Genomic DNA, 27,494 nt, shown 5'->3' on the forward strand with positions numbered 1-27,494 from the left:
GACCCCCGCCCCGCTCCCCCCGCGCCGCTGGCGAGGCCGGGACCGGAGGCGGAGTCTGCTCCGCAGGGCAGGCGGAAGGAAAGGGCCGGCCGCAGCCTGGGGCGAGCCGGCGCGCTGCAGGGCCGAGCTCCGAGGACCCGCCGAGCGCCGGGGGATCAACGGTGCGGCCGGAGCCGAGCGCCGGGGGACCCACCGCGAACCCGGAGCCGGGCGCCGGGGACCCGGTGCTGCTGCTGCGGCCGCTGCGGCCGCGCCCCGAGCTATAGCGGTTGTGGCCGGGGCGGCGGTGCTGAGCGGCCGGGCCGCTGCCGGTGCCGGTGCCGGTGCCGCCCCGCGCGGCGCAGCCAATGGTGGTCGGCGGGGCGGGCTGCGCCGCGCGGGGCTGCGTTGTGCAACGCGCCGCGCTTTGAAGGCACCATCACCCCTGGGAGGCAGCGCTCACTCGGCATCTGTTACGGCAGGGCGGCCGGCGGCGGGTCGGGCCCAGCGCCCCGATGAAGACCCGGCGGGACCGGCCTTCCCAGCGGGCATGAGCCACTCGCGCTAGGAGCGGCGGGTAGCGGTGCCCCGGCGGGCAGGATGGCCCACATGCTGCATGCGGCGGCCCGGCGGGTACAGTGGAGCAGGACGGGCGCCGCGAAGAGGGCTGCGTGCCTGCTGGCCGCGGCGTACGGGCTCAAAATCCTCTACCCCATCATCCGCGGTCGCGTGAAGCGGCCGAGCGGCAGAGGCGGTGCGCAGGATGAGAGGGGCCGGGCGGTCCCGCACCGCACCGGCAGCCGGGGCAGAGCGTCCCCGGCCGTGGACGCGGAATTCTTCAAGCAGCTGCTGGAACTCCGCAAACTGTTCTTCCCGAAGCTAGTGAGTGCCGAGCTGGGCTTGCTCTGCCTCCACTCGTTTGCTCTGGTATCCAGGACCTTCCTCTCCATCTATGTGGCCGCCCTCGATGGAAAAATTGTGAAGAGCATTGTGGAGAAAAAGCCCAGGAGCTTTGTGTTCAAGTTAATCAAGTGGCTGATGATTGCAATCCCAGCCACTTTCGTGAACAGCACCATACGGTACTTGGAGTGCAAGCTGGCCCTCGCCTTCCGCACTCGCCTGGTGGATCACGCCTATGAGACCTATTTTGCCAATCAAACTTACTACAAAGTGATCAGCATGGACGGACGGCTGGCCAACCCTGACCAGTCCCTCACCGAGGACATCATGATGTTCTCGCAGTCCGTGGCGCATCTCTACTCCAACCTCACCAAGCCCATCCTGGATGTTGTGCTCACCTCCTACACCCTCATCCGCACAGCACGGTCCCGGGGGGCCAACCCCATCGGGCCCACAGTCCTGGCTGGTCTTGTCGTCTATGCCACGGCCCGTGTGCTCAAGGCCTGCTCGCCCAAGTTTGGCAAACTGGTGGCTGAGGAGGCTCACAAGAAGGGCTATCTGCGCTTCATACATTCACGCATCATTGCCAACGTGGAAGAGATTGCCTTTTACCGAGGGCACAAGGTAAGGAGGAGAGAAATGGGTAGCACTGGGGTCGCTCCTGCAGTGCCAGAGAGGCCCGTGCTTCCCCTTATGCCCTTCTTGAGCGCTTTGGGTCCCTCTGACATTTAAACTTGTTTACAGCTTGGCACTTCCCATTTCTTAGGAAGTGCCGTCTCACAAGGAGTGTCTGGGGGGAGCAGATCACAGTTCCCTTGAACTCTGGCAATGTTCTGGTTTTGCAGATGGATCGTATGCTTGTCTAGAAAACTGATCTACATTACTGTTTTTACCACACCCAGTCTGTTTTTATAAACTTCTCTAGACTTCTTTTCCAACCATGTGTACGAACCATCATATTTAATTCATCAGATATAGCAACCACGGCACACCAGAAAGTTTAGGGGGAAACTGTGATGGCTCAGAGCGCACTACAACCTTTGACATTCTTTCACATAGCCAACCAAAGATGTAGTCACCAGTCTTAAAATAGCTTAAGTACAGTACTTCTGCAATCACAGTTACATAAACTAGTAGCTTGTTTTAAAGCCACCTTATTAAGCCATCCTCATGCTTTTATTAGAAGTGAATTTTGGCTGTAGTACCTTTCAAATGCAATTGGGAAAAAAGTTTTTTCATGCAAGGTGAAAATGAAAGCTGGTAACCAGCCTGAAGTATTACTCTTTCAGTTCAAGCTATGATTATATAACATTAATGGTTTATTTTGTAGACACAATCATTCTCAAAAGCTGCCTGTAATAATGTTTTCAGCGCAGCTGAATTAAACATTTTCTCAATTCCCACATATTTGGGCTTGAACTGAATGCATACTGTATTGAGCGGCAACTGTCTTTGACTTGTTAAACCTCCTAGGATAATCCTCTCTTTCCCCAGACTGCTTGCAAAAACAAGCAACATTTCAGGAATCAACTTTGCAACTTTAGGCCACTGAATATAATTGATCCCCAGATGCTTTCCAATATAATTTTCAGTTGCTGTGAAACTCTACAGCTGCAGCTTTATTAAAGGGATGTGAAATCAAACTTAGTTTGATTGTTAGAATCAACTGTTGTTACTTCTATGTTGATCCTGTATATATTAAAGATCTTAAAAGAGTTGAAAACCTGCCAGTGTTCAGTCAAGGGACAGTGGTGTAAATAAAAACCAGGTCCACTGACTTCCATAAAGCTGTGCACTTTTGCTGTGAGACTGCAGCACAGTGAGCATATGTGATTCAGAAGTGAAAACTCTGGCTACCCGATTTTTTCATGTACACATGTGAATGTATCTGGTACTACATGTGCATCTTTGTTTCATTGTATAAATTAATTTTTTATTTTAACCCTAGGTAGAATTGAAACAACTTCAAAAAAGCTATAAGGATTTGACAGATCAAATGAATCTCATTTTGTCCAAACGTTTGTGGTACATCATGATAGAGCAGTTCCTGATGAAGTATGTCTGGAGTAGCTGTGGTATGATCATGGTTGCTGTGCCCATCATCACTGCAACGGGATTTGCAGATGGCGGTAATACCATCTTTTACCTAATTTCTAAATGTTTCTTTAAAGTTATGTCCTCAAAAGACTGTAGTTCCCTTGAGTGCTGTTCATACTGGTTTATTTTTCACAGACTTTCTTACAACATCTGTGTCTTATGCATAACTTGCAAGCATAGCAAATGATCCAACTTGGAGTGTGTGATAGATACTATGAAGTCAGAGGATCATTGTATCACACGAGATTGTAATGATTATTGCAGTCTTCTTTTTCACTAGTCACTGTTGGAATGGCAGGCTGATTTTTACAGTATCTCCTTTTGCAAAATGATACTATGAACTTTTCTAGAGTGCTTATCTTCTCCTTCCATAAACCATAGTGTAATTACAGATAGGTAATTTTTTTCTTATTATTGACCCGTTGGAAACCGCTTATTTTCTCTAACTCCCAGCAGCATGAGAGAAGGTAAAATTCAGATTCCAGGCTAGGATGATATCATTTTTGACACCCTATCACAACTTCCCTGGAAGTGAAGTGAGACTCAAATAGTGTTGTTAATGTAGATGCTATTAAAAAAAATGAAAGAGAGCAAAAAGAAAGGTATTAAGGAGAACTGTTGGTTAATTTGGTTGAACAGGTTTCCTTATGCACAATTAGAACTTAATATATAATGAATGTCTTAGGATTCCTATAACATGAATCCTACAAAGTCTTCAGAAGGATCCGTTCTAAATTGTGTACTTTGAACTAGGAATGAATGAATTCTTGTGCAGTAGTTCAGTTTCTTTCTTGGGAGTTATATTCCAAATCAGGACTGTCCAAGTGGACAAGCTTGGTGTGAGCTGTAGGATGGCTTCATGCAGTGCCCACGTGGTTTAGCTGTCTCGCTGAAAAGTTGTGCTGGTGCAAGGCTGGGTGCTCAGTTCCCTGAGCTGCTGCCCATCATGTGCCTTAGGAGGACACTACACCAGCACCCTGGCTGGCATCCTGAAATATCAGGATGTCTTGTTCCAAACTGAAGAAGCTGTACAAAGGCATTTCACCTCACAGTGAAGGTTGTCAGCACAACAGAACAAGCGATAAGAGTCTTTCTGGTAAGTTGAGAATGGGTACAATCAAGAAAAGGAGCATTTAACCACATGTTGTAAATATCTCCTTGGTATTAGAGCATGAATAAAAAAGGACTCGTATTCATGCTAAACTAAATAACATTCCTATTACTCATATTTGTTCTTTTCTTATGCATTTCGAATGTGGGATAGAACAAAGATGCAGCAGTGGCTCATGTTGTAAAGCAGAATTATATTTGCTACCCGCAGCATAAACTATGAAAACGCGGGGTTTATTTCCTGTCCTGGGGCTTACCATAATGATGGTTCACAAACATAATACTGGCAGCACTATCAAGATCAGTTGGAGGTATTACAGGTATTCAAAGAATCAAGCACACCTGAAATTACCATTGACCTGCTTGAGAAAACAGTGCTTTTTGCCTCAGCAGATCAGACACAAGTTCGTTCACATCTGAAGGAAGAGGTCAATTTATTGCTTTAGGATGAATCAAAAGAGTCAGGGATATGTACAAGACTGGTACCATGGCCAGACTTGAGACTACAGGTGTAAAGCCATAGATTTTGTACACTTCTTCAGGGAGGAGAAAGAAAAAGTGAAAAATTAATTCTTCAGTAATAAGAAAAAAAGACCCTTCTTTGACAGTGATATTTCTGACTGAAATTTTAAAATTTTGTTCTGTATATTTCAATGAAGAACTTAGGTGGCAAAGGCAAGATTTCTATTTGATAACATATCTCATTCTTTTCGTATTAAACCATTCACATTCCGAATGATGTGTCTCAGTTTGTGGAGAGTAACTATTTTTTGAAGCAAGACTTTGATTTCTCTAGACGCAGTGAACATTTATTTTGTTTATAAAATAAGTTTGACTATTAATTAAATAAATGAAGAGGGAAATGGAAATGTTAGTTTCTATATGAAGCAGAGACAGTCTGTCTGTTAAAATGTGACACTTTTTAAACACAAGAGACCAGCCATATGAAAAATGTTTTGGACAAAAAGTTCAAGAAAAATTGTATCAGTGGGTTATATAATAGAAGAACTTGTCTTTCGGGGCTGTGAAATGCTCAGAAATTCTATGTAATTTCAATTTTTTAAATACCCCTAAATTGACTGATGCGGTGGCTTGTAGAGATCCTTAAACTCTTGCTAGATGAGCTGGCCTGGGTGCTGGAAGCAGCCATCAGTAAATACTGCATTTACATTAAGGAGGAATGCTGCATCAATGTAGGTAAACCATACCTGATTCCTAGATGATTTAATTTTGGTAGTTCTACATAGCATAGGCTGCATGCACTGTAATCCCAACAAGATCAGCAAAAATTGGTTATGTCAGAAGTAAACAAATTTCAAATCCTCTTTTACTAATGAATAACCAAATTCTCCCTATTCACTAAATGTATTCTTCAAGTGGAAATAACCTTTTAAAGTGAGAACCATATCAGTAAGAATTTTGTAATCTCTCCTTTGCAAGAGTTTTTCTGTAGTTTTTTAAAAGCATGTCTCTCATTGTGTCTCAGCAAGATTACATACAACTAGTTGACAGTGTGCTGATGTAAAACTGAAGTGAAAAAACATAATTAAAAGCAGGAAAAATAAGATAGATGTTCTGTGTGTATATACACACACACACGCATATATATGAAGAGTTATGATGTAGCCTTTAAAAAAGTTTTTCCTTAATAATTTTACTGTAATTCAGTGAAAAACAGTGAAATAATTAATTCAGTGCAATTATTATTATATGAAATAATTATTCCAGTGTATTCCACTGTAATTATAATTAAACAATAATGAAATAATGAGTATATAACTAATTAATATATTACTATATAATTAAATAATTACATATGAAATAATTATTCCAGTGTATTTCACTGTGATACACTGTATTTCAGTGATCTAGTTATGTAGGAATATAGGAACTTTATAGATGTGTAAATGAAAATAGAATAACATTTAGATTTAATTAATAAAGACAGAAAGATACATCTGGCTTTGGTACTGCCTGTAGATTCTCAGACACAGATTTCTATAATCTGATCTGTCAGGGAGGTGAGAGTAAGAAAATGCTGTTTGCTCTACTCTTGCATTGCTTGACTTAGCCCATGAAATTTATGGTTGCATTAGGCCTGCAAGGAATTCCCCCTAGATTTTCTTGATCATGAGCAGTGTGGAAACATGTATGTTAGTAACAGTTGCTAGTACGGGAGTTGCCAATAGTGGATCCACCTATTACCCTGCCTAGCATGATTCCTAGCATCAGCTTAGTTTAAAAAAGGAAACTTAAAAAAAATCTTTGCAAACTTTAGGAAAAAAAAAATAATATCCAGATCCTATTCTGCAAAAGATTTAAGCAGTATATGGAGATACATATAAAGTTATGTGATGCAGAAAATCCTTTACATCTTTCATTGTAAATCTTTTATAGGGAAAATCTTTAGGAGTGGTTTACTACACCACTGCTTTACTACACCAGTGGTTTGTAGTTGCAGTTATAAACACTGAAACAACATTTAGCCTCAAAATAGTCAGCCACTTCTTTTAAAATCTTGTTTCCTTCAAGAAACAAACCTTGCAAGTTGAATCTGTGGAATCCATGGTAGCAAGATGGTGTATGTAGATATGTTAAATATACTTACTTCTCACATATCTTCTAGAAGCTGTGCTGCTGTTTTCTCCTTGCCTAATGCTGCTGACATTCTTATGAGACAAGTCCTTGCTTTGGAGCAAGAGTATTCTTGTTAACAAGGATGCAGCGTCATAAATAAAGCTTCACAACTTTGTTCGGAGGTCAGACGAAGAGAGAAACTTCATTGTGAGGGAGAGTTATCCTACTGAAACCATGCCTTTGGTACCAAAAGAGTTTATTGCTTTCTTACAGAAATATAATCATGTTGCCAGATTGACACAAATGTGAATGGTTCCTTCTACATGAAGTGAGTAAATAAGTAGGGCTGAAAATTAATAGTTGCAAAAATGTTAAAAACTTAAGTTAAAAATGTGTTTCAGATCATTGCTTAGGTTTCACTTTTTTCGTATTTTGAAAAATTTATGTTGTATGATGATATATTAAAAGGAAAATGATCCATGTAGATAATTAGATAAAATAATAGGATGTTTTGCTGAACAAGGTGAATTCCATATGTTCCCACTTAATCTTTTTGACCAAACTCTGTACATTCAGAAGTTTTTTGAAAGATTGCCTTCATAGAGTTAACATCATTTTAAAAAAAGAAAAACCTGCTCTGTAATAGCTCACATTGCAATAATAATTTAGTCTATAGAGATAATTTTCAGCAGAATATTTTAACAAAACTTTTTTTTTTACATTCAGAGTTGGAAGATGGCCAGAAACAGGCAATGGTTAGTGAAAGAACAGAAGCTTTTACTACATCACGAAACTTGCTGATCTCTGGAGCAGATGCTATTGAAAGGATTATGTCTTCATACAAAGAGGTACTGTATATCCTGCATGCATGAAACAGAAGAGGAATAAAAGAAAAACAATTTATATTTAATATAAAATATAAAAAAAGAGTAGTGCAGTTTTTAAAGGCAAATTCTATGGCAGCTAAATCCATGGAGATCTTTGAAATGGTAGTTTGATCTTTAGGGTTAAGTTGACAAGAAGTCTAAAGTGCACAGTTGCCTGTATGGTGCAACGTGTAGATGTCAATTTTAATACTTGTGTTCAGGTGTCATCAGAGAGCCATAGAAGTTCCTGGAATGTCAGCAATAAAGGTTCAAATTCCTCTTCTCTTTGGAGTACAGAGCTGAATTTGGGCTGTCTGTCTTCAGTGTACTGGGACTCTTCTGTTGGAAGTGTCATAAAAGCATATAATAATTTAATTGTAAGAGTCTTTAAAGGTCTTCTAGTCCAATCCCCTTGCCATGAGCAGGAACATCTTCAACTATTATTGGATTGCTCAGAGTCGCATCCAACCTGAACTTGAATGTTTCCAGAGATGGGATATCTCCACCTCACTGGGCAACCCTTATTCTCTATGAAAAACAAGAATTGAATACTAATTTCTGGGCCACTTAAACTATGAGGCTGTTTTCAGTGTCTTGTGAAACTGTTAAAATTTCTACTAAAATAGAGAAATTTTAGCAGGAAAAAGTTCGCCTTGTGAGTACAAGTAGTCTAGAAGTACAGAATATTCATCTAGAAGATCAGAGATGTTTCAGGTCCTTACCCAGATTTCAGCAGAGCTGGGCTTTGATCTGTTGTCTCTCCTGTGGATTTCTTGAAATGCCAGCTGTTAAGCCAAAGAAAAGGGAGGCAGTGCTGTTAATCCCAGCATTTCCTTCTGAATGTTTGTTCCTCATATTTTAATAGGTTTGCTCATCCCTTTGGTGGGAACCCCTTTTCCCAGTGCAGTGTGAGGAAGGACACATCAGCTAGGCAGCTAATCAAAGACTATGGATTCTGTTGTTTGGAATCCAGCCATAACAGCTACAACTTTGTAAATTGTCAGAGAAGGGGTAGTTTGGCGCCTTCAGATACAGACTTTGACAAAGCTAGTCTGTGCTGTTTTCAGAAGTCCTTCACAGTCCTTCTAGGGCTGTGAGATACTGCCAGATAACCTGTTATACACTGATGCAATATCTGTTTTGTTTTCAGCATTTAAGTATTTTATATAATGTACATGAGAACTTAGAAAAACCATGGTTTTATGTTTTGGCAAAAAAGTAGCCTCCAAACAGTAGAGGAAGAACTGGGTAAACTCACTTTGTCTATAATATGGTAAGATACTAATCCAGACAGCAAGAGACCAAGGAGCAGTTCCATGAATTTCCATCTTAATTTTACATTTATGCTTCTCTTCAAGAGACACTGCAGAACTTCAACCACATTGTCACTCCCGTTTTGTGATTTTGGCAGTTTCCAAAGGACCATGTACTTCAACTCATCTCAAGTGGTAGTGCAGTTCCAGTCCTTGCCCACCTTTTCCACCAAGGCAGCCTCCTTCAAGTCAGTGTAATTCACTGTGTAGATGAGGTGGGCTCAACTTTTCTTTGCAGTCAATAGTTTAGGTGGTAGTATTTAGTGTTTGAGCAAAGTGAGTTTCTACAGTCATGGTATAGAAGCTTTACTACACGTTATGGTTCTCCTGGGGCACAGCTAGTATGAGTTTCTTTTATGACATGCAGGATTCTCTCCATCATCCTCCAGTGCAATGATGGCCATGTGGCCGGAACTAGCCCTCCCTTCTGAGTCTGGCACAAATAGTGAAACTTACAGAAGAATTACGGTATTTTTTCCAATTATTTCAAATAATCTTGGAATTATGTACGCCATAGTGTACATGGTGGGTGAACTCAGTCATGGGGTGTACATATTTAACCACAGCAAGCCAAGGATTTTATAATCTTGATCTAATTTTGTTGCTTTTCTTGTCCTCTGCATTTTGCATAAAAAATGTAACCCTTTATAACCATTTAAGAATACATTTAAATAAAAGGCCTTATCTTAATTCTTTACTGCCAGCAGATGGAGGCAGTTCTTTGGAAACTCTTAAATAGCCCATGAAAATAAAATTACAAGGCCCAGAGATCTCTTGGTTCTGTCTTTACCAGGTGAGAATTGTGAAAAAATAGACCCCCGAAAAAAAAAAAAAAAAAAAAAAAAAGAGAGAGAGAGAGAATGCCTTTTAAGAAACTTCACCATCTTAAAAATGCCCAGTTCTATTCCAAGGTGTCAGATTCAGCTTGTAGTTGATATAAGACTCATTTCTGGTTTGTACTGTATTTTAGGTTAGGATGCCCTGGTGCTGCCCCTTTTAAAAACACACTTCTCCCACAGGAGGTTTCAGGAATACAAGGAAGTAAACATAAGTAATTATAGATGCCATTTTTTTCACACTTCTATGGAGTACTGTTTTTGCTGGAAAATGCAGAGATTTTATTTTTTCTTGTGTACCAACCTCTTCATTTTCAGATATTACAGTAGCTGTTCTCTGTTCATTGAAGACTACAGAAATGAGCAGTCTCTACAACCTCTTCATTTATTGGAGTCATCGTAGCTTATGTGGGCTTAACTCAAACTGTCCTTTCTGCTGATTGGTGGGAGCTACAGGTGGCATATGGGTTAGCACAGAATTTCAAGGAATGAAAATCGATAGGAATTTCATTTCAAGGAATGAAACAATGTTGATCAACATTGTTGCGCATGTTGATATTTAGCCAAACATTTAATTTGTAGAATTTGTGAAGTATAACTGAAATGAGGTGTTTGTTGTTTCTCAGGTCACTGAGTTAGCAGGCTACACTGCCCGTGTCTACAACATGTTTTCAGTCTTTGATGAGGTGAAGAGAGGCATCTACAAAAGAACAACTGTTATTCAAGGGTCTGTAAGCAACAGCAGGATTGAAGATAAAGCAGAGTTACACATTGATGGGCCCTTAGAAATCAAAGGTAATTCATATTTGTATGAATTTCCCAGGGGTGGTTGGGGAGGCATGGAGCAGTAGGACAGGAGATGAACGGAAGATTTTTTTCTGTAACTAATCAGCCTCTCAACCTTAATGCCCCAGAGACCATGTTGCCTTTCATTTTAACTCCCTACAGCCTTCTAACTCTGTCCTTATGGTGTGCTTTTCTGATACACAAAATGGCCCAAATATTTGCTGTAAAAACTTTGAATGAAAAGGCATTTCAACTATACTGTTATATGTGATGGTGATATTAGTATTCTTACACTGACAGTGCCTGTTTTCCTCAGTCTGTTAATTTTTTTCAGAAAGCTGGGACTGTAACATTTTAGTCTTCAACCATCACATTATTTTGTTTTAGGTAGGAGGGACAAAACAGATTGGTTCAGTAGTTTTTCTCAAAAATACTATGTTTTCCATGATTAAAGATCAGCCTCTGTGCTCATTTTTTCACAATATAGTGGGAATCTTCAACTGAAAATGACAATTTTACCCTTCTCCCCACCTCCCAAATGATCTGATCAGTATGTACTTTTTCCCTCCTGTTCCTATCCTGTGTCTTTCTGATGCCACTCTCCTTCTGTCTCCACCTTCCCTGGAGCATTTTCTGTGTACATCCATTTCTTATTGTGCTCCATTATGTGCCAACTCTCTGCCTCTTGCATCCAGCTTCTCTCTGAGGTACTCAAAGGCAGCTTTTGCAATGGGTTTTTCCTCATTTTCCCAGCATACCATTTTGCTGCTGCTCTCTGTGGTGTTGAAAAGCCTCATTCTCTTCCTTTAGCTTTTGAAAGTTAAGCCTCAGTAGATTTATAGGCCCCAAAGGGCTCTTTGTGAAATAACAACTTGCAGTGATTTCAACAGTGCTGCCCTTCAGCTCATATTTCTCAAAGGTAGCCTGACAAGGTTCATCACAACAAAGTCTGATGCAGGATGGTGGATAGGTATGGAAATAGCTGATGTCTTATTCATGTAGATCTTGGTAATACTCGGCCGATGTTAAAATGGCATTTTATAACTGTTGCATTTTGTCATGAAAAGGTTTGTAGTTCCTGGCGCAATGAAGAAATTTGGGGGCTCTTTTTTAAATAATTGTGTTTAAAACCAAAACCAAATGCAGTTCAGATGTGCAGGTGTGTTCTTCATGTTCCCTTTAGATATAAACACCACTCTTCTCTGCAACCTTTTCCCAAGATTTCATTCCACTACAGTCTCTTTTCATCCAGTCTGAATTCCTCCTAAGCCATTGTGACTAGCACTCGCTCTTGTGTAATTCGTAGCTCTCAGAGGCAGCTAGCCAAGACCAAGCATTGTGCACAAAGATTTAAGAAGAATTTAGGCCAGATGAATCTAGGCCACAGGCTCCACATTTTTTATGACAAGTGCTATTGTAATGCTCGTTTTCCTCCTTTCTTTTGGTCACAATACTTCAGAAATCCCTGAAGAGTGGATAAAATACACGTGCTCACATACCTGTATGTGTTTGCATTGTTAGAGAAGAAAAATCTTAATATTCAGCTTCCCCAATGGCTCTTTGAACACATCATACTTATTTCCTTTTGAATCATCCAGTCTAAGTCTTTCTATCTGAGTGTTGTCTGTTTTGTGCCTTGCATCTACTGTTGTCAGTAGGAGTGTAAAAATATGAAAATGATAATAATATTTTACAGATAGTATTGCCTTATAGCATATTAAATAATTCAGAATTTAAAAAATTAAATAGAATTTTGTACATCTTCTACAAATACTGTCAAATTGTATTTCTGATTACACATAAATATACTTTAAAAGCGTGCTAAAGTTGCAATCAAATGCTGTGACGTTAGGATTAGGAAATGAGAATTAAGTTCACTTAATTCTTACTAGCTGACTATATTTTATCACTGTTTTATTTTAACTACAGTGTCTCCACTCTGTCAAAGTAATTTCTTTTTAACAGAAAAGCACTTATTTCCCCATAATCCCATGCTGTTTTAAGTAAAATTTATTTTATGAAGAAAGCACACTTGGACTGATAATGGCAGAAAGATTTCTGCCCAGGTTTTCATAGTTTGGCAAAGTATGACACAGTTGAACAAAGTGAATCTAAATGAGAAATGTATGACTAAACTTAAGTGAAGGGAACGCTACCAGAGCCTTCTATAATTAACTAACTAACTTTGTTACATTTTTCTTTGTTCAGATTAGTTTAAGTTATAAATAAACAGCTTTCTAATACAAAGAGAAATGCCTTTCCTTTGCATCTTGTCTGTAAAGGTAATTTCTAGTATTTTTCTAGCAATCCAACTGGTTGAGTTCTGTTAGACAAGACCATTAACAGGTGACTGAGAAGTTAGTTTCATTCTTCTACTGTTTCCAGGACAGTTAATATCAAAGTCCTTGTATTGCAGAGAATCCAGATGTCCAATAGAGATTGTATATTTAATTTGCCAGAAATCCAAATGCCAAGTGTATCTACCTGACTGAAATGTTATATAAGTTTCTGCAAATACTTACAAGACATGTTTACACTCTCTGGCATCAAAAAGAGATGGAAGCAAGCCATTAAATGTTTTCTCTTTTGCTCTCATTGCTGGGGGAAACTGAAAGTTCCTCTGACTTTCAGAGTTGGTAGTGATTCCTAATTAAATCCTCAAAAGAAGGCTAACTGGTTTGCCTGTGGCTAAGGCTGTTCTTGAACTTTTTACTGCTTGGAATTAAAGAGCTATTTAAAACATAATACAGAAAATACAAGTAGAATTTGAATGAACACATCTTTATAGTGCATCACATATTTATGATGCATACTGTGCATTGTGTTTAGGATCAAATTTAGGTTTTGTTGCACATTTTTGGCTACTGTTGGCAGCGTCCTTTGGACTAGGATTTATTATCCAGATTTTCCACTAGGGGAACCTGGAGCACATAAAAGAGCTGTTTCAAACACCAGTCCTTACTTGAAAATATACTCGGTTGTGCACAGAGGCTGTCACAAGTGATTGCTTAATGGAGGGTGTCACAAACTCTAATTTTTGGGTTTTTTTTTTCTTTCTAGGGAAAGTAATTGATGTTGATCAAGGAATTATTTGTGAAAATGTTCCTATAATTACTCCGAATGGTGATGTGGTGGTTTCCAGACTAAACTTCAAAGTAAGATGATATGCAAGAATCTTCTGATTGTTGCCATCACATTAACATAAACAGCACAGAATTCATATACCTTATGTTAAGTACTTGGAGGAGCATATGGATAAAAGGGGAAGTCCAGAAAGGTAGGCATAGTAGCTCAATAGAGGCAGACATATGTAGTTTGTCTCTCCTGTTCAGAGAAAGAAAAGGGAGGATTTCTGTTGCTGTTGCCAGGTGAAAAACTGACCTGAGATTTTCAAAGGTGTACATGGGAGTATGCATCCATCCTAAGTTAATTTCAATCATATTGGGATGCTTTACTCACAAAGGCTCCTTTAAAAGCCTAAGGCCACAGCAACAGTGAAAAAATCAAACCTGTAGTTTTTCTTGATCACCACAAAGAACAATGCTGACTAATAGCTGACAGCATAGCTCACAAGTCCAGCTGGGGAGCACTTACTCAGTAGAAACCTGTATTTTTCAAAAAAAAGCTATTCCAGACACCTCTTGGTGTCTGCTCACAATTTTAATGAGTGACCTTTACTGAATTACTCCCATATGTATTCTGATCTGATGTTCCAGTGCAGATGCTGTTCTTTTTAAAAAGAGATGAAGTTATCAGAAATAAATTTAACAATTCCAGTAGATCTTTTAATGTAGCTAAAGCAGGATGTTCCTTTTCCTCTGAATTAGGAACTAGGAGAAAAGGGTCCTAGCTATGGCAAAATTTGCAACAACTTCAGTGTAGGAATTTCAGAATTGTAAAATTACAATCTTATGATCAAGCAGACATTTCTGTTTTTTCATTTGTCTCAAGAATCAGAAACAAAGAAGGTACAGAAGTCAGCGTATTTTTGTAAAACATAGATAATGGTATTGTGATTATGACAAATATACACTCATATATACCCAGGGTAATAATAGTCAAATGAGAAAAAAAATCACTTGGCATCACAGCCAAGTTAACATAGGTAATTTAGTGGGAAACGGCAGTGTGAAAATAATTTTCAAAATCACTTGATTGGCCTCCCATACCTGCAATTAATATCACAGATAGGCACAATGTTGCTTGAAACACTGTTAACACCTTTGAACCTAATCTGCATTAGAACAATTGATTCTGACTGGGACGTATTGATTGCTGTAATATAATCGTATTACGTATTACATTGCGTGTATATGATAATATATCACTATAAATATTGCTACTATATACTACTGTAAACATTAGTTTATAGAGATCCTCAGATACAATAGAAATTATTTTCATTATCTCAGCCCTCATATTTTATCTAATGCCACTGTTTCCAGAATAGTTGCATGAATACATGCGGCTAATCAATTAAATTGCTTGATAATTTTATACAAATGGTTATGTAACCCCTTTTAGGGGTCTTAGGCCCTATTATGCCACATACACTATGTGGTAACATCTTCGTATTTTCATCCGCTTTGCAGGTTGAGGAGGGGATGAATCTTTTAATCACTGGACCCAATGGCTGTGGAAAGAGTTCACTCTTCAGAATTTTAAGTGGTCTCTGGCCTGTGTATGAAGGAGTTCTCTACAAGCCTCCTCCACAACACATGTTTTATATACCACAAAGGTATGTGTCTTGCTGAATGTGTTGCCTCCCATCTGATTACATGAAGTTTGACCCTTTCTCATATTTCTAATCTGTGATGTATACACCCAAGTTAAAAGGTGGTAAGCACAACCTCAGGTGTGTGAAATGTGCTTATAAAAAGAGATCTTTTCTCATTGGTGATGCAACATCCTTAGTCATTGAAAAGGGCTCACATACACTTGTGTTGGAGCCTGTGTTCCTCAGAGGGCTAAAGTCCTGGATAATTGGGATCATGGGAATGGCCTAGAGTCTGAAGGAAATTTGAAATAGACCTAGTATATGTCAAATCTGATTTCTTTTAAAACCAAGGATCAAAACAAGTGAGAGTGGTTTGGTTCTTAAGTGTCAAAGTAACCAAAACTTAACTTTCACACTGCAAGACCACAACCCAATCCAACAGTAACTGCAGATTGCCTTTTTAATACTATGTGCTCATTTCACTAATGGAAGCTTGGCTTTGTTGTGCTTTCTTTATACTCTGACATGCTGTTGGACTCTGAGTACATACTCTTATGCAATTGGCTCTAGAATATCTCCTTAGAGACCTCTAACTATGTTGTTTTGCAAAAGCAAAGTCAAACACTGAATCTTTACTTCCTGTAGTTCATTTCTTCCCATGGGCAAAAGAAGTATTCATGATAACAGTTTTTACCCATGTTTAAAAAGTACAAGATATTAAGGTGAATAGAATCTACTGGACAGATCAGTAAATTTTCCTTGCTGCAGGGGAAGGTAGCAAAGAACACTGCTTTATGATTTTTTCAAATATCTGTATAATTTATTGCTAGCCATTGTCATTTTCTGATTCAATCAAGACTTTTATTCAGGAGTTTGGAGCAAAATGCTTTATTACATGTTTTTCAAAACATTGTTTCAGGATACTCATTGTGCAGAACATTCTTAAAACTGGTTTACTCAGAGCAAAAGCTAATCTGAATTTTTTTCTTGAAGAAAATCTTGAGTTTCAGCCACTTCCTTCCTCTGTGTGATCCCAGCCCCACTCATATCAACATCTGTGGCTGGCTTGCTTACAGCCCTTTCCCTTTATTTACGTTCCCTTTATTCTCTGAAAGCAAACAGATTGACCTTGCATTCAGGTGGATTTGCCAAGGTGCTGGTTGAGAGGATTGCATCACATCTGCTGGGTTTTCGTTTCCATAAATGTGGTTCTTAGCTGCTTCCCCTAACTTTGCAGTGCTGGAAGAGTTTGTCCAGCAGACCTCTTCTATGAAACATTTCAAAAAGTTTTACTCAGAATTCACCCAACGTCTGCAGCCCTCTGTGACCAAAGCCATGTAGAGATTGGCATATGCCGGCCATCCTAGTAGGATCCCCAACAGGAAGGGTCCTGCTGTGATGTCCTTGCAGCATCCAAGGGACACTGCCTTAGCTCAGCTCTGTGGCTCTTCGTGAGCACTGTGCTTCCCTTCCCAAGGGACAGAGCAGTGCCTGGGTAAACGAAGCAAGAGTGAGTGACAGAGAGGGCTCTTCTGAAAAAGTGCTACCCCTTGAGTGTGGCTGAAGATTCTGAAGTCTGCTCTGGAGGACAATTCAGTTATGTCAGAGTGCGTTTTGTATGCTCAGAAATGTGGCTTGTCATTCATAAGTGTCTCGTATTTGGACAGGGACTGAGACTGAATCTTGTAGAGATTTCTGGGTGAATGTGGCTGAAGGGGTTTATAAAAGACAACAGTTTGTTCGGCTGTCCTTGAGGATCTCAAATTGCTTTTTTGCCCAGTGTATTTGTTCTTTGGGCATAAAGAGTCTTCAATGAATATCTGAGATAGTAAGAATTACTTGAAGGGTATCCAGTTTTACATTAAAGTCTGTACATTTTTGGGACAAGATTTGCAACAGATCTACTGGAGTTTTAGGGCTTTTGTGTGGATTGCCTTACATGGTCCAGGCTTTGGGGTTTTTTTGCCTGTAATCTACCTGTGAGTGTTCTAACAGTTCTTTTATTTGTGCCCTAAATAAATCACACATTCACTTGGGGTTTTTTTGGTCTGTCCCTGGCTCTAGTATACATTTAGAATTTTTGTACTGGTTTGTAAACTGTTTGTCCTGAAATCCTCAAAATAAAAGGGTTTCTTTTGTAAGGTCCTGCTGGTGCAACCATTTTGCTTATTAACCCTGTGCAAATTGCTCCTTTATCAGGATTACCTTCTGTTTGTTTATTTTTGTTAGGCATAGTTCTGTGAATTCTAGACTGAAGAGTAGGGTGCCCTGCCTACATTTCATCATGTTTGTATTTCATCATAACTTTAGGGAAAATTGTTCCTGTCAATCTGGAAAATGTTCCGGAAAATATTTCAGACTGACAGGATCTGGGAGGTGGTAGGATGGGATCAACCTACATCACTGTTTTGTTTGGTGGGGGGGAGGATTTGGTGTTTTGTTTTGTTTGTTTTGTTTCTGTGGTACGGCAGAAAGCTCTTGAATTGGTGGATGTCCATCAGAGCAGCAAGTTAGGATGACCTCCCTGTGTTTACGTATGAACATTACATCTCTGTCTAAGACATAGCAGATGGCTTTCCATTAGTGGACACAGTTACCACTGAAGTGTCTGCATTCCTGTGGCTGAATTTAATTCTGCATCAGCCCATTTTGAGTCAAGTGTGGGAAACCTTGTTTGCAGACATGAATAGTGGAGAATACAGTAACTACTGAGTAACAGAATACTCAACAGTAAATAGGAGCTCACTGAAAAGATTATTTTTTCATTTCTGTTTTTTAATGTTCCAGCATAGTATTCCAGAAATGTGTGGGAAATCATGTGTCTTTTTCAAGTTCAAAAGCTGCATTCAAAAATATGATTTATTAAAATATGAATTAGCTCATTGTATACTCCAAATTTCATCCACACTGCAGGCACTTTGTAGTTAGCATTACTTATGGTTTGTAGGCTTTGAAACAGAGCCTTAAGAATCCCTGTCTTTTTGGGTTTTTAGATTACTTAGCATAATTATACTGCTTTTTTTTATCTTGTGCTGTGAATCATTGTGAGGGCTTTTTTTCTCCCCTTATATAGGACTAGGCCTTTCAGAATTTATCTATAATCAGTCACAGTTCTGGTGGATGCTGATGGGACAAACTGCCCTTTTGGGGGCAGGGTGAGAAAAGCCCCGGAATTTCAGGGGCTCTGCCACTGTCCCTGACAGGCCTGTCCAAGAGGAGAGTGGGCAGAAGAGACAGAGTCTTGAGGAGCCTTTAAGCAGTCCAACATCATTTGGGGCCTGAAGCAGCTTGTTGTTTCAGTGCTAGGAACTGGTCACACCTCAACAAGTTGTCACATCTCATTGTAGACTCAGTAACTGGCAGAGTGGATGTTCTTACTCCTTCTTCTACTTCCCTCTGTCCCTCTTTTGCAAAGTAAAATTCATTTGTGTTAACCACCTCTTTGCATTCTTTGAATCAACTAGCCAAGAATGAGGCATGAATGAAAAAATAAACACTTGTGGCACTCTAGTTGGTAAGGAATCATGGTTCAAATCAGAATCCAGAAACATAATTTTAAATAATAAATAATTTTAAAAAGTATGTAGTGGGTAACACGAGTACTGATGCTGAAGATATACCGCACACAGAATCACACAGAATCACTGGGTTGGAAGAGACCTTTAAGATCATCAAGTCCAACCCATGACATAACACATCAACTAAACCATGGCACCAAGTGCCACATCCAGTCTTTTTTTTAATGCATCCAGGGATGGTGACTCCACCACTCCCCAGGCAGACCATTCCAGTATTTTATCACTCTTTCCTTAAAAAAAACGTTTTCCTAATATCCGACCTATTTTTCCCTTGGTGCAGCTTGAGACTGTGTCCTCTGTTCTGTCAGCTGCTGCCTGGAGAAAGAGACCAATTCCCACCTGACTACATCCACCTTTCAGGAAGTTACAGAGAATGACACGAGATGTGTCTGAAGCACTTCAGGAATTAGCCTTTCACAACCTATCTGAAAGTAGCTTATTTCTCTAGACTGTGCTCTGCTTGGTCTTATACTTGGGAGGAGACTCCTTCTTCATGGAACTGGACAGCTCTAGCATGCAATTCCTCCTAGCATTTACTCCAGCTTTTCTTGCTCTCCAACTAAAAATCTTGGCTTTTTCAGTTGTAAGGAAACAAATTCTGCACGTTTGCGCTCATTTCCTTAGATTGATATAAACGCCAGCAAAATTACACACCTACATACTTGCAGGTTACCTTGGCAACAGCCCAGGAATATTCCTCAATATCTCTGTAAGTTGCAGTAAAGTTCTAATTACCATTGGGTTATTGATATAAATTGTTAATAATTTTCTGCCTGCTGTGTCATATTGTCTTATTTGCATGGAGGAATGTCTCATGCAGTCTCTGTTAGTTCCATAACCTTTGATCATGACTCTCAAGTCTTCCTTGCACAGCATATATCTAAAATGCCCATCAGCATTTTCTCTGTCTTTCTTTAGGACTGATTCCCATAGATCCTGGAGTAATACACTGTACTACATTCTCCTCATCCATTGTCACTATTCTTTCTGTCCAGGTTGCTTTTACTGTAATTTGGGTATTTTTGTGAGAGGTGTGTTTCTCCAGTAGCATGCATGGTTTCTTTGTTATTCTGCGTGCCATTCTAGTAGAAGACCTAGCCAGTTTCTCAGCAGTCACAGCAATGGTCCAATTCTGTATTCTCTCTCTCTTGCTGTTGCTCGTACGGGTAGATCTCTAGCCTTTCTTTCAACACCACGGTTATCAATGCTAAAAGGGAGGCAACCAAAGATAAACTAGTATCAAATGTTGTTTGTTCTTTGTAATTTAAAATTTATATACCTAAATCTTGCTGCCTTCTTAATAATGCTAGGACTTCGTGGAATAGAAGTTAAAGGTTTATCTGGCCCTCCTAAGTTGTTTGGTTTTGCATACATATGCTCTATTACTGGTATTTTATTTGGGGTTCATTTACAAGTCTTTTCCTGTCTGGCATTTTCCCTTCTGTATCCTAAAAATATCTCTGGATACAAAACAAAATTACATCAGCCACAGAGATATTTTTCCTCTCCTTGGCACTATTGACTAATCCAATGTCTGATGTGATTTGCCTCAGGTAGTCCAAGGATATTCATCATGTGGATGAATGAAGCAAGAATGTTTCAGTTCTAGGCGATATAAATAATAAAGTGATAAAAGAAAATAAATTTTACATTATAAGCACATGAAAATTTGAAGATTACAGTGCAGCTCAAATATTTTAAGCACAAAGTAGTTAATAGTGCCTACTCTCCTGAAAACTGAAATAGTTCTTTATTATGTAAACAATTTAAGCTTGCAAAATTGCTGTGTTTCACTTTCAGATACCCTTTATGACATATGGAAGTTTGTGCAAATGGAGTATGTATCTATATGGTTCTTCTGTATCAGACTACTTTCTTGTTAGAGTGTGGTCTGCTGGAGAAGTAGCCTGGCTGAAGTGTTGTGCAAATATGCCCATATGAGTTCTGTTGCCTCATCTCATTTAGATTTGCTTAGATGTCTTTGTCCTATGTTGTATTTTGCACATCCTAATTTGTTGGCAGCTAATACTGCTCTGTTTTTAACTATGATCTTTTTAGTTGAGTCAGGTGAAGTTAAGCTGTACTCTGCACATGCCAACACTGCATCAGTGATTGTCATTGCCCTTCAGCATTTTGCTGACAGTGCATCACCACATTGACTTGTTCCTTTGATACTTTACCATCAGTTTGTGTCATGCTGTACACATACTTGCTCTCTGGCACACTGTATCTGTCTTTTGGACTTGCTGTTACCAAGTTCATGATGCTCCTTTTCAATGTGTTTATTTCCAAAGTTCACCACTTATCTGACAGATGAGAAAAAGGTCTTTAGTAGACAAGCATTAACAAAAAACATAGCACAGCAGACTTCATACTATGTGCAGTGGTTTGCATACTCTTCTGATAAAGATATGCTTTAAAGATTGCCTGCTACTTTATATCTTATTTTCCTCTTTTGAGATTAATCAGTTCCAGACAGTTTACCTCAGTTCTGCTGTTTGTTAGAAACTGTGGCCTGGTATCTGAGAGGGCTGTCAGGCTCTCCCCTTGGCCAGGGCACAGCTTCTTTCAGTTCTTCTTTTTGACATTCCTATAGAAATGCTTGCGCTTATCCTTCCTGATTGATGGAGTTCCGTCTTGCCTCATCCAGAAGAGAAAAGTTCTTGCCTTGCTGCCCTGTAGGTTGGCTGAAGCTTTGCCTGCCAAGATCTCTGTGAAATCTCTCCATTTCCACTGAAGGCTCACTCAGAGATGCAAAGTTTGAATATTTATTATTAGGTCTATGTGCTGATTGCTCACACGTAATGGCAGTACCTCTTGGTAGGACACTGTACAAAAGTCACCAACACTGATAGTCAGAGCTGGAAAATGGTTTTGTGGATTAGCTGCTACTCCCTCTCAAGCCATACCAGGGGTCTTCTCAACTGCCCAGACACAAGACTCAGCTGATTAAAGCACAGTTTACAGGTATTTTCTGGATATTTAAGGAAAGTGTTGCATGAATTCCAGACTCACAGTCTATAGTCAACTTGTTGCATTGGGGTTTACCTTAGATTTAAAATGTATTTACGTAAACCCAACATTTAAGGGCAACTGCTAAACTGATATTTGTGAAGAGCTGGGGTTTTGGTTCCTCAGTGCCTTCAGGCTGGGGTGTGTCTGGAGCAAGCTGTGGCTATGGGAGATACCAAGAGGATCAAATGTGGGTGAGGAATTGAGGTGTGTATATACATACTCAACTTCTACTCCAGTCATCTATGTATGTTCCAGACTGTTTATGAAACTCCATTTAAGAGCTAGGAAAAATAAGCTTTGAACTTTTTTTAGGTACATAGGTTAAGTTTGACACACATTTTATAATTACAAAGCCATTAATAGATTGTAAGAACTGAATACATGGCTGGTGTTTATAGGATCTATCTTGCAAAACAGGATATTTAGTCTGTGTTAGGTTGATTTTGCTGATGCAAGCAGCTCACAGAATCATAGCATGCCGTGGGTTAAAAGGGGCCTTTAAGATCATCCAGTTCCAACCCCCTGCCATGGGCAGGGGCACCTTCCACTAGACCAGGCCTGTCCAGCCTGGCCTTGAACATTTAGAGGAACAGGGTATCCACATCTTCTTTTGCTTTTAAAATTGAGTTTTGACAGCAGTGCCAGGGGAACAAATTCACCTAGAGGTTAACTGAGAACTCTGTGTAGGTTAGCAGTGGTACAGACAAAGTTGCATGTTAGGGAGTAATCTTGTGGTTGCATTTACATGACCTAGTTTCTGCACTAAGCTCCCATTACTCCGTCCAGCTTGAGCAGTTACGTCCAGCTTAATGCACCTGCCCTGCAACTGTGCAACAAAGGATCTTTGACAGATGAACAGAATGGCAACTGTTTACTATTTCAATAATATTTTACCTAGGAGCATCATAAAGCACGCTTGAAATGCCTTATGCATATCAAGTAATGAGAAACAATTTGGTTACATAACAACGGGAAGCACTGGGAAACATAAACTAGGAAATCTGCCTGACATAAAAAGCTTGATATGAAAAGACTAAAAGGATGCTGGCTTTTGTAAGGGAAGGACAGCTGAAAGCTCCAATAACAACTGGTATCGACTTCGTGGGAATAAGTCCTTTCTCCTCTTCCTACTATAGTTTTCAATCAGAAACTCCGTTACAGTGCCCTATGCTTTTAAAATCCAGGTAGTAGACATAGCCAACACCTCCTTCTTGAAGAGAAGGTAGTAGTTCTTCCCATGCCCTTTAGGCTTTGCCATTTGCTTGCCCCTGTGTCCTGTGCTCCAAAACTCCAGAACTGCGTCCCAGCTCCAAGGTCATTCAGCCTTCTCCCAGCTTCTCCCTGATCTTCTCACTCCAACACATTTCTTAGGTTCTAGTTCTGTGTTTGACTGCCTGCAGGCTAAACCTGTTTGCCCAAGACCATGCCCAGATGGCTTTTGAATATCTCCAAGGATGGAGACTCTCCATCTTCTCTGGGAAACTTGCTTCAATGCTTGATCGCCCTCACAGTGAAAAATTGTTTCCAGATGCTCATATGGCATCTCCTCTTTCAGTTTGTACCCATTAGCTCTGATCCTGTCACTTGACACCAGCGAGAAGAGCCCAGCCCTGTCCTTCTTGCATGCTCCCTTCAGGTATTTATATAAGTTGATAAGATCCCCTTGAGACTTTTCCAGGCTAAACACCCCCAGGTCTCTTTCCTCATAGGAGGGATGCTCCAGTCCCTTCACCAGTTCCGTGGTACTTGAATCCCATCAGATCCCAGGAGCCCAGCATTGTGCAGCATCAGACAGACCTTCAGTCACAGCATATGCTATGCTTGGGCCCATCTGTGCTAAGGTTCTTTGGCACTGTGGTCTTGAGCAGTCTGGTAGGATTTTCTTAGGAGTAAACAATGCCATTTGTCACTTTTACTGTCAGACCAAAGGATGTTACCATGAGAACATACTGCTTCACTTCAAGATAAAGACAAGGACAAGCCAGCGATGTAATTGCTGGTGCCAAGTGGGAGCTGCTTGCAGGGTCCTCTGTGAAGATTAGCTGACAAAGTTTATCCTGCACCCAGGAGAAAAGTGCAGTGCAGCACAGCCCAAAGGCCAAGCTGTATGTGCAGCACAACCCATCACAGTGCAGCAAAGCTTGCCACTCAGGCAACTGTTCCACAGATACCAATTCCATAATGCACAAGTCTTCCAGCTGGGGTCACTGCAGCTGCTTGGCCTGTGTCCTAGGACCAGTTCACTAGAGGACACCACTGACTACAGAGAGAGCTGGGGGTAACTAACTCAGATTTACTTGAGTAACTTCTAGGTGAGATGAGTCTCCTCTGCTGACAGTGCAGAGTAGTCCCCACACCACTGGGTTTTCACTTCATTGTTCTTTAGGCATTAATTATGTCATGGTCTCATGGGAGAATGTAGCAGGTGAGTTTTTTTCTTCAGTTCATCATGTGTGCACCTACCTAGCTTAGATGGGAGTGTGGCTTTCTCAAGAGGGAAGACTTTTCCAGGCTTGGTTATTTGCCTAACATCTTCCATTAATTATGCCTTATCAATCTCAGTTTCTGCTTATTAATACGGCTCCCTTGAAGAGCCATATTACATACCAATAATGCTTCTAAAATGTCTATAATAATGTTCCACATATCCATAGACATGGTGTGTCTCTATTCTGTCTGTCATGTTCTGTCCTGTGTAATGCAGTGTTTTACCACAGGTAAGAGAAGGAAGTCAGTGCAGTGTGCACCTTCTCACTTGTTGGTAGGTGTGTCACTGCACATAGTGCTCTATGAACACTTGTGTATTCATATCACAGTGCGTGGAAAAAGTTACGCCATGGACAACTAAGCACTGTACAAACCCAGAGCAAAAACAGCCTTTGCTCTAGAGACTTTGCTGTCTACATTTCCTCTTCCCTGTGAAATAAGGTGTCACTTCTCATCTACAAAACTGTGAATAATTTGGGATCATTCTAGAAGAGGGAAAGTGCCTTGCTTATCTTGTTACACTGCTGTGATAAAACTCAGAAACACCTCTTAGGCTAGAGTATACCTGGTGGGACTGACAGGCTAGAACCTTGTCCAGAACAGCTGATTGTTCTTTCTTCAATTCATTGATCTTCATCATCATCCATCCAGATAATCCTTTTATGATCAGTACTGCCAGAGGTAGCTTAAGAAAAGGAGAGCATTTTCTCTTCATCTGATTGATTCATTGTAGGTGGTATAATCATTTCAGAATGCATTAGCTGCTAAAATTTTGTAGAAACTGTTTGGGGTTTGGTTTTAATTATACATGTGTTTTTGTGTGTTCTCTGCCTATCATAAGATACAAACAGACTGAACTAAATAATTATGTGAATTGCTCACCTTAAATATTTTTTTGCCATCTGACCAGTTCTAGTAATACTGTCTATGATCTTGGTAATAGTGAAAAATCATGAGATGAGATGATACCTGAGTATGAATAGCACTCACTTTAAAGGCTTCTCTTACCTTTCTGGTTATTATTTGCTCCCTAGATTCTTTTCTTGTAAAAATGTGCGCTGCTTTTTTGCAAAAAAAAAAAAAGGGGGGGGGGAAGCCACAGAGTGATTTTTTTTCAGCCTTTGATAACAGATTCTAATTATTTGCATTGAGAATTCAGCCTTTCATAATGTGCATTTAATTTCCTGTTAACTGTATTCCTTGGCACTATGGTCTTTAGCACTCTGGTAGGATTTTCCACTCAGTAACTGATCTATCTGAAATATTTAGAGGATGTTTGTGGCCAGTTCTCTATGAGTGGAGAGCAAAGTTCAATGTAGGGCAGTTTAAAGACAGATCAATTATTTATATATTTAGAACAGTTACTGAAACTTTAGCTGGCTCTGAAATCCCTTGAACTAGACACAGTGTGATTAACAAACAGCCTGTTGTGTTTTTATAAATTTTGATAAATATTATTTGTTATTTTTTAACTCTTTGGTGATAGCACCTTCTGTTTGAGAGCAGTGGATACAACATCACTTAAGAAAAACTTCATTCACATTCATTCAAGACATTTTATTTTCTCAAATTTGTAGTGGTGATGCTTTTTTTTTCTGTTTATTTTATTAATGTCATCAACGAATTATTAAGAATTCAGTTACTTTAATTAGTGGAGGCTGTTGTTTCTCATTGATCACTGTTGATCAAGATTTGCTGTTGGTGAAAACTGGAATTTTTACTATTAATCTAAACCAGGAGCGTTGCAGTAGCTGGAATTTTGCTGAGGTGATTCCAGACAAAGTATAGGAGCTCGTAAAATTATGATCTTGGCAAGCAAGGTGATAGAAAATTCAAATATGAGGGGATCTCCTAGAAGGTCAGGCAGAGATTTCGGGCTTTTGGAAAATGGTCCAAAATATCTATGTAGTAGGTAAAGGGAGCCACCTAGAGTTAACCTATAGGAATCTCTCTATATAAATGGATGTCTGATCTTCTGCCACTTACTGCAGCTTAGGTGCCAAACTGAGAGCTAAATGTTAAACCCATTTATCTCTCCTGAGAGAAGGCACCTAAATAAGATTAGGACCCCCTTTAAGTGTTTTTACGATGCTACTGAAGGGTTAGGATAGTTACTGGATTTTATCTTAGAGAGCATTGGGGAAAAAAAAGACTGGTACTAAAGTCTCCTTCCTTCCAGTTGAGGACTTTGATTGGTATAGTATATAATTAGGCTCTTTCCAGTAACTCTCTCTTTTTGGACACATGGCTCCTGCCTCTTAACAGTAGTTTCCTTGTAAGCCATTCTTATTTTCTGCTAGTTAGTAATTGATGGGGTTTGATACTCCACTGCAAGCTGGGATTTTCTGTAATTTTAACAAAGTAGGTGGGGTGAGGCATGCTTGCTGATACCGGTGTGTTTATCTGGGAGGCCAGAAGAAAAATCCAGTTGTGCCAGGTAGCAGTGCTGGTTATTCAGTAAACAGCATGGCACCAACTGTCCTGGAACAGTGAGTTTGAGCATTGCTTTCCCTGTTTTGCCATAGGTTAAATCTCAGAGCTCCTAGTCATTACAGGATCATACTTCACGAGAGTATGGTATTAAAATCCAGACAAATTAAATGATAGGTAACTCTGTCCTCCTTGCCCTTACCTGCAGCTTTACTTAAATTACACAGTGTGACCTGCTGATTTAAACCTTTCTGAGCCTAGGTGGAGTTGCTCTTCTGTCCCAGAGGTGGCAGCAGTCTGGAGCAAGTGAAGTGATTTCTACACATGCAAGAAGTCAAGCCCTTTGGGATTTTAGATGGAGAGCACTGTGGATATGTAATAGCTCATTACTTCATGAAGTTACTTAATGTTTAGAGTTGAGATTTTGCAATATCACAATTAATGTAAGTGGTTTACTGCACTTGGTGCTAGTGTTCATGCAGCAGCCCAGAGCAGTGCTATTGCCACAATAAGCAGAGATCAGAACAATGAGCAAAGAGGAGCAAGCAATGCCTGTATTTGACTTGTGGTTCTGGTTTTGCTCCATCTGGGTGCTTGCCACAACACAAAGATGACCAATATTAGCAAAGAGTTCAGATCCCCTGCCCTTCCCATCCTCACCGGGTTGGTGGTGAAAGTAGTTTAACCACAGGTGGATACAGACAATTCACCATGGATGTTTGCAGCAGTAAAACACCAATGCAGCTGATGCCAGCTTGCATGTGAATTTTAGATTATATGGCGGCTTTATTTCTGTAATTCTT

General features: G+C 40.0%; 1 protein-coding gene across 1 annotated transcript in view; it reads left to right on the plus strand.

Moving 5' to 3' along the window:
• Positions 1 to 265: 265 nt before the first annotated feature.
• The window catches only part of ABCD2 (ATP binding cassette subfamily D member 2), a 42,380-nt gene continuing 15,151 nt past the window's right edge, over positions 266 to 27,494 (plus strand). Inside the window, exons 1-6 of the mRNA XM_066182914.1 lie at positions 266 to 1,503; positions 2,828 to 3,008; positions 7,390 to 7,511; positions 10,305 to 10,473; positions 13,525 to 13,619; positions 15,057 to 15,202. Of these exons, the coding sequence (XP_066039011.1) occupies positions 580 to 1,503; positions 2,828 to 3,008; positions 7,390 to 7,511; positions 10,305 to 10,473; positions 13,525 to 13,619; positions 15,057 to 15,202 (1,637 nt within the window). The 5' untranslated portion in view covers positions 266 to 579. The remainder of the gene's footprint in view (positions 1,504 to 2,827; positions 3,009 to 7,389; positions 7,512 to 10,304; positions 10,474 to 13,524; positions 13,620 to 15,056; positions 15,203 to 27,494) is intronic.

The sequence above is a fragment of the Chamaea fasciata genome, unplaced genomic scaffold, assembly GCF_029207755.1.
Source record: "Chamaea fasciata isolate MVZ Bird 193981 ecotype frontalis unplaced genomic scaffold, bChaFas1.0.hap1 SCAF_5, whole genome shotgun sequence".
NCBI classification, from domain to species: domain Eukaryota; kingdom Metazoa; phylum Chordata; class Aves; order Passeriformes; family Sylviidae; genus Chamaea; species Chamaea fasciata.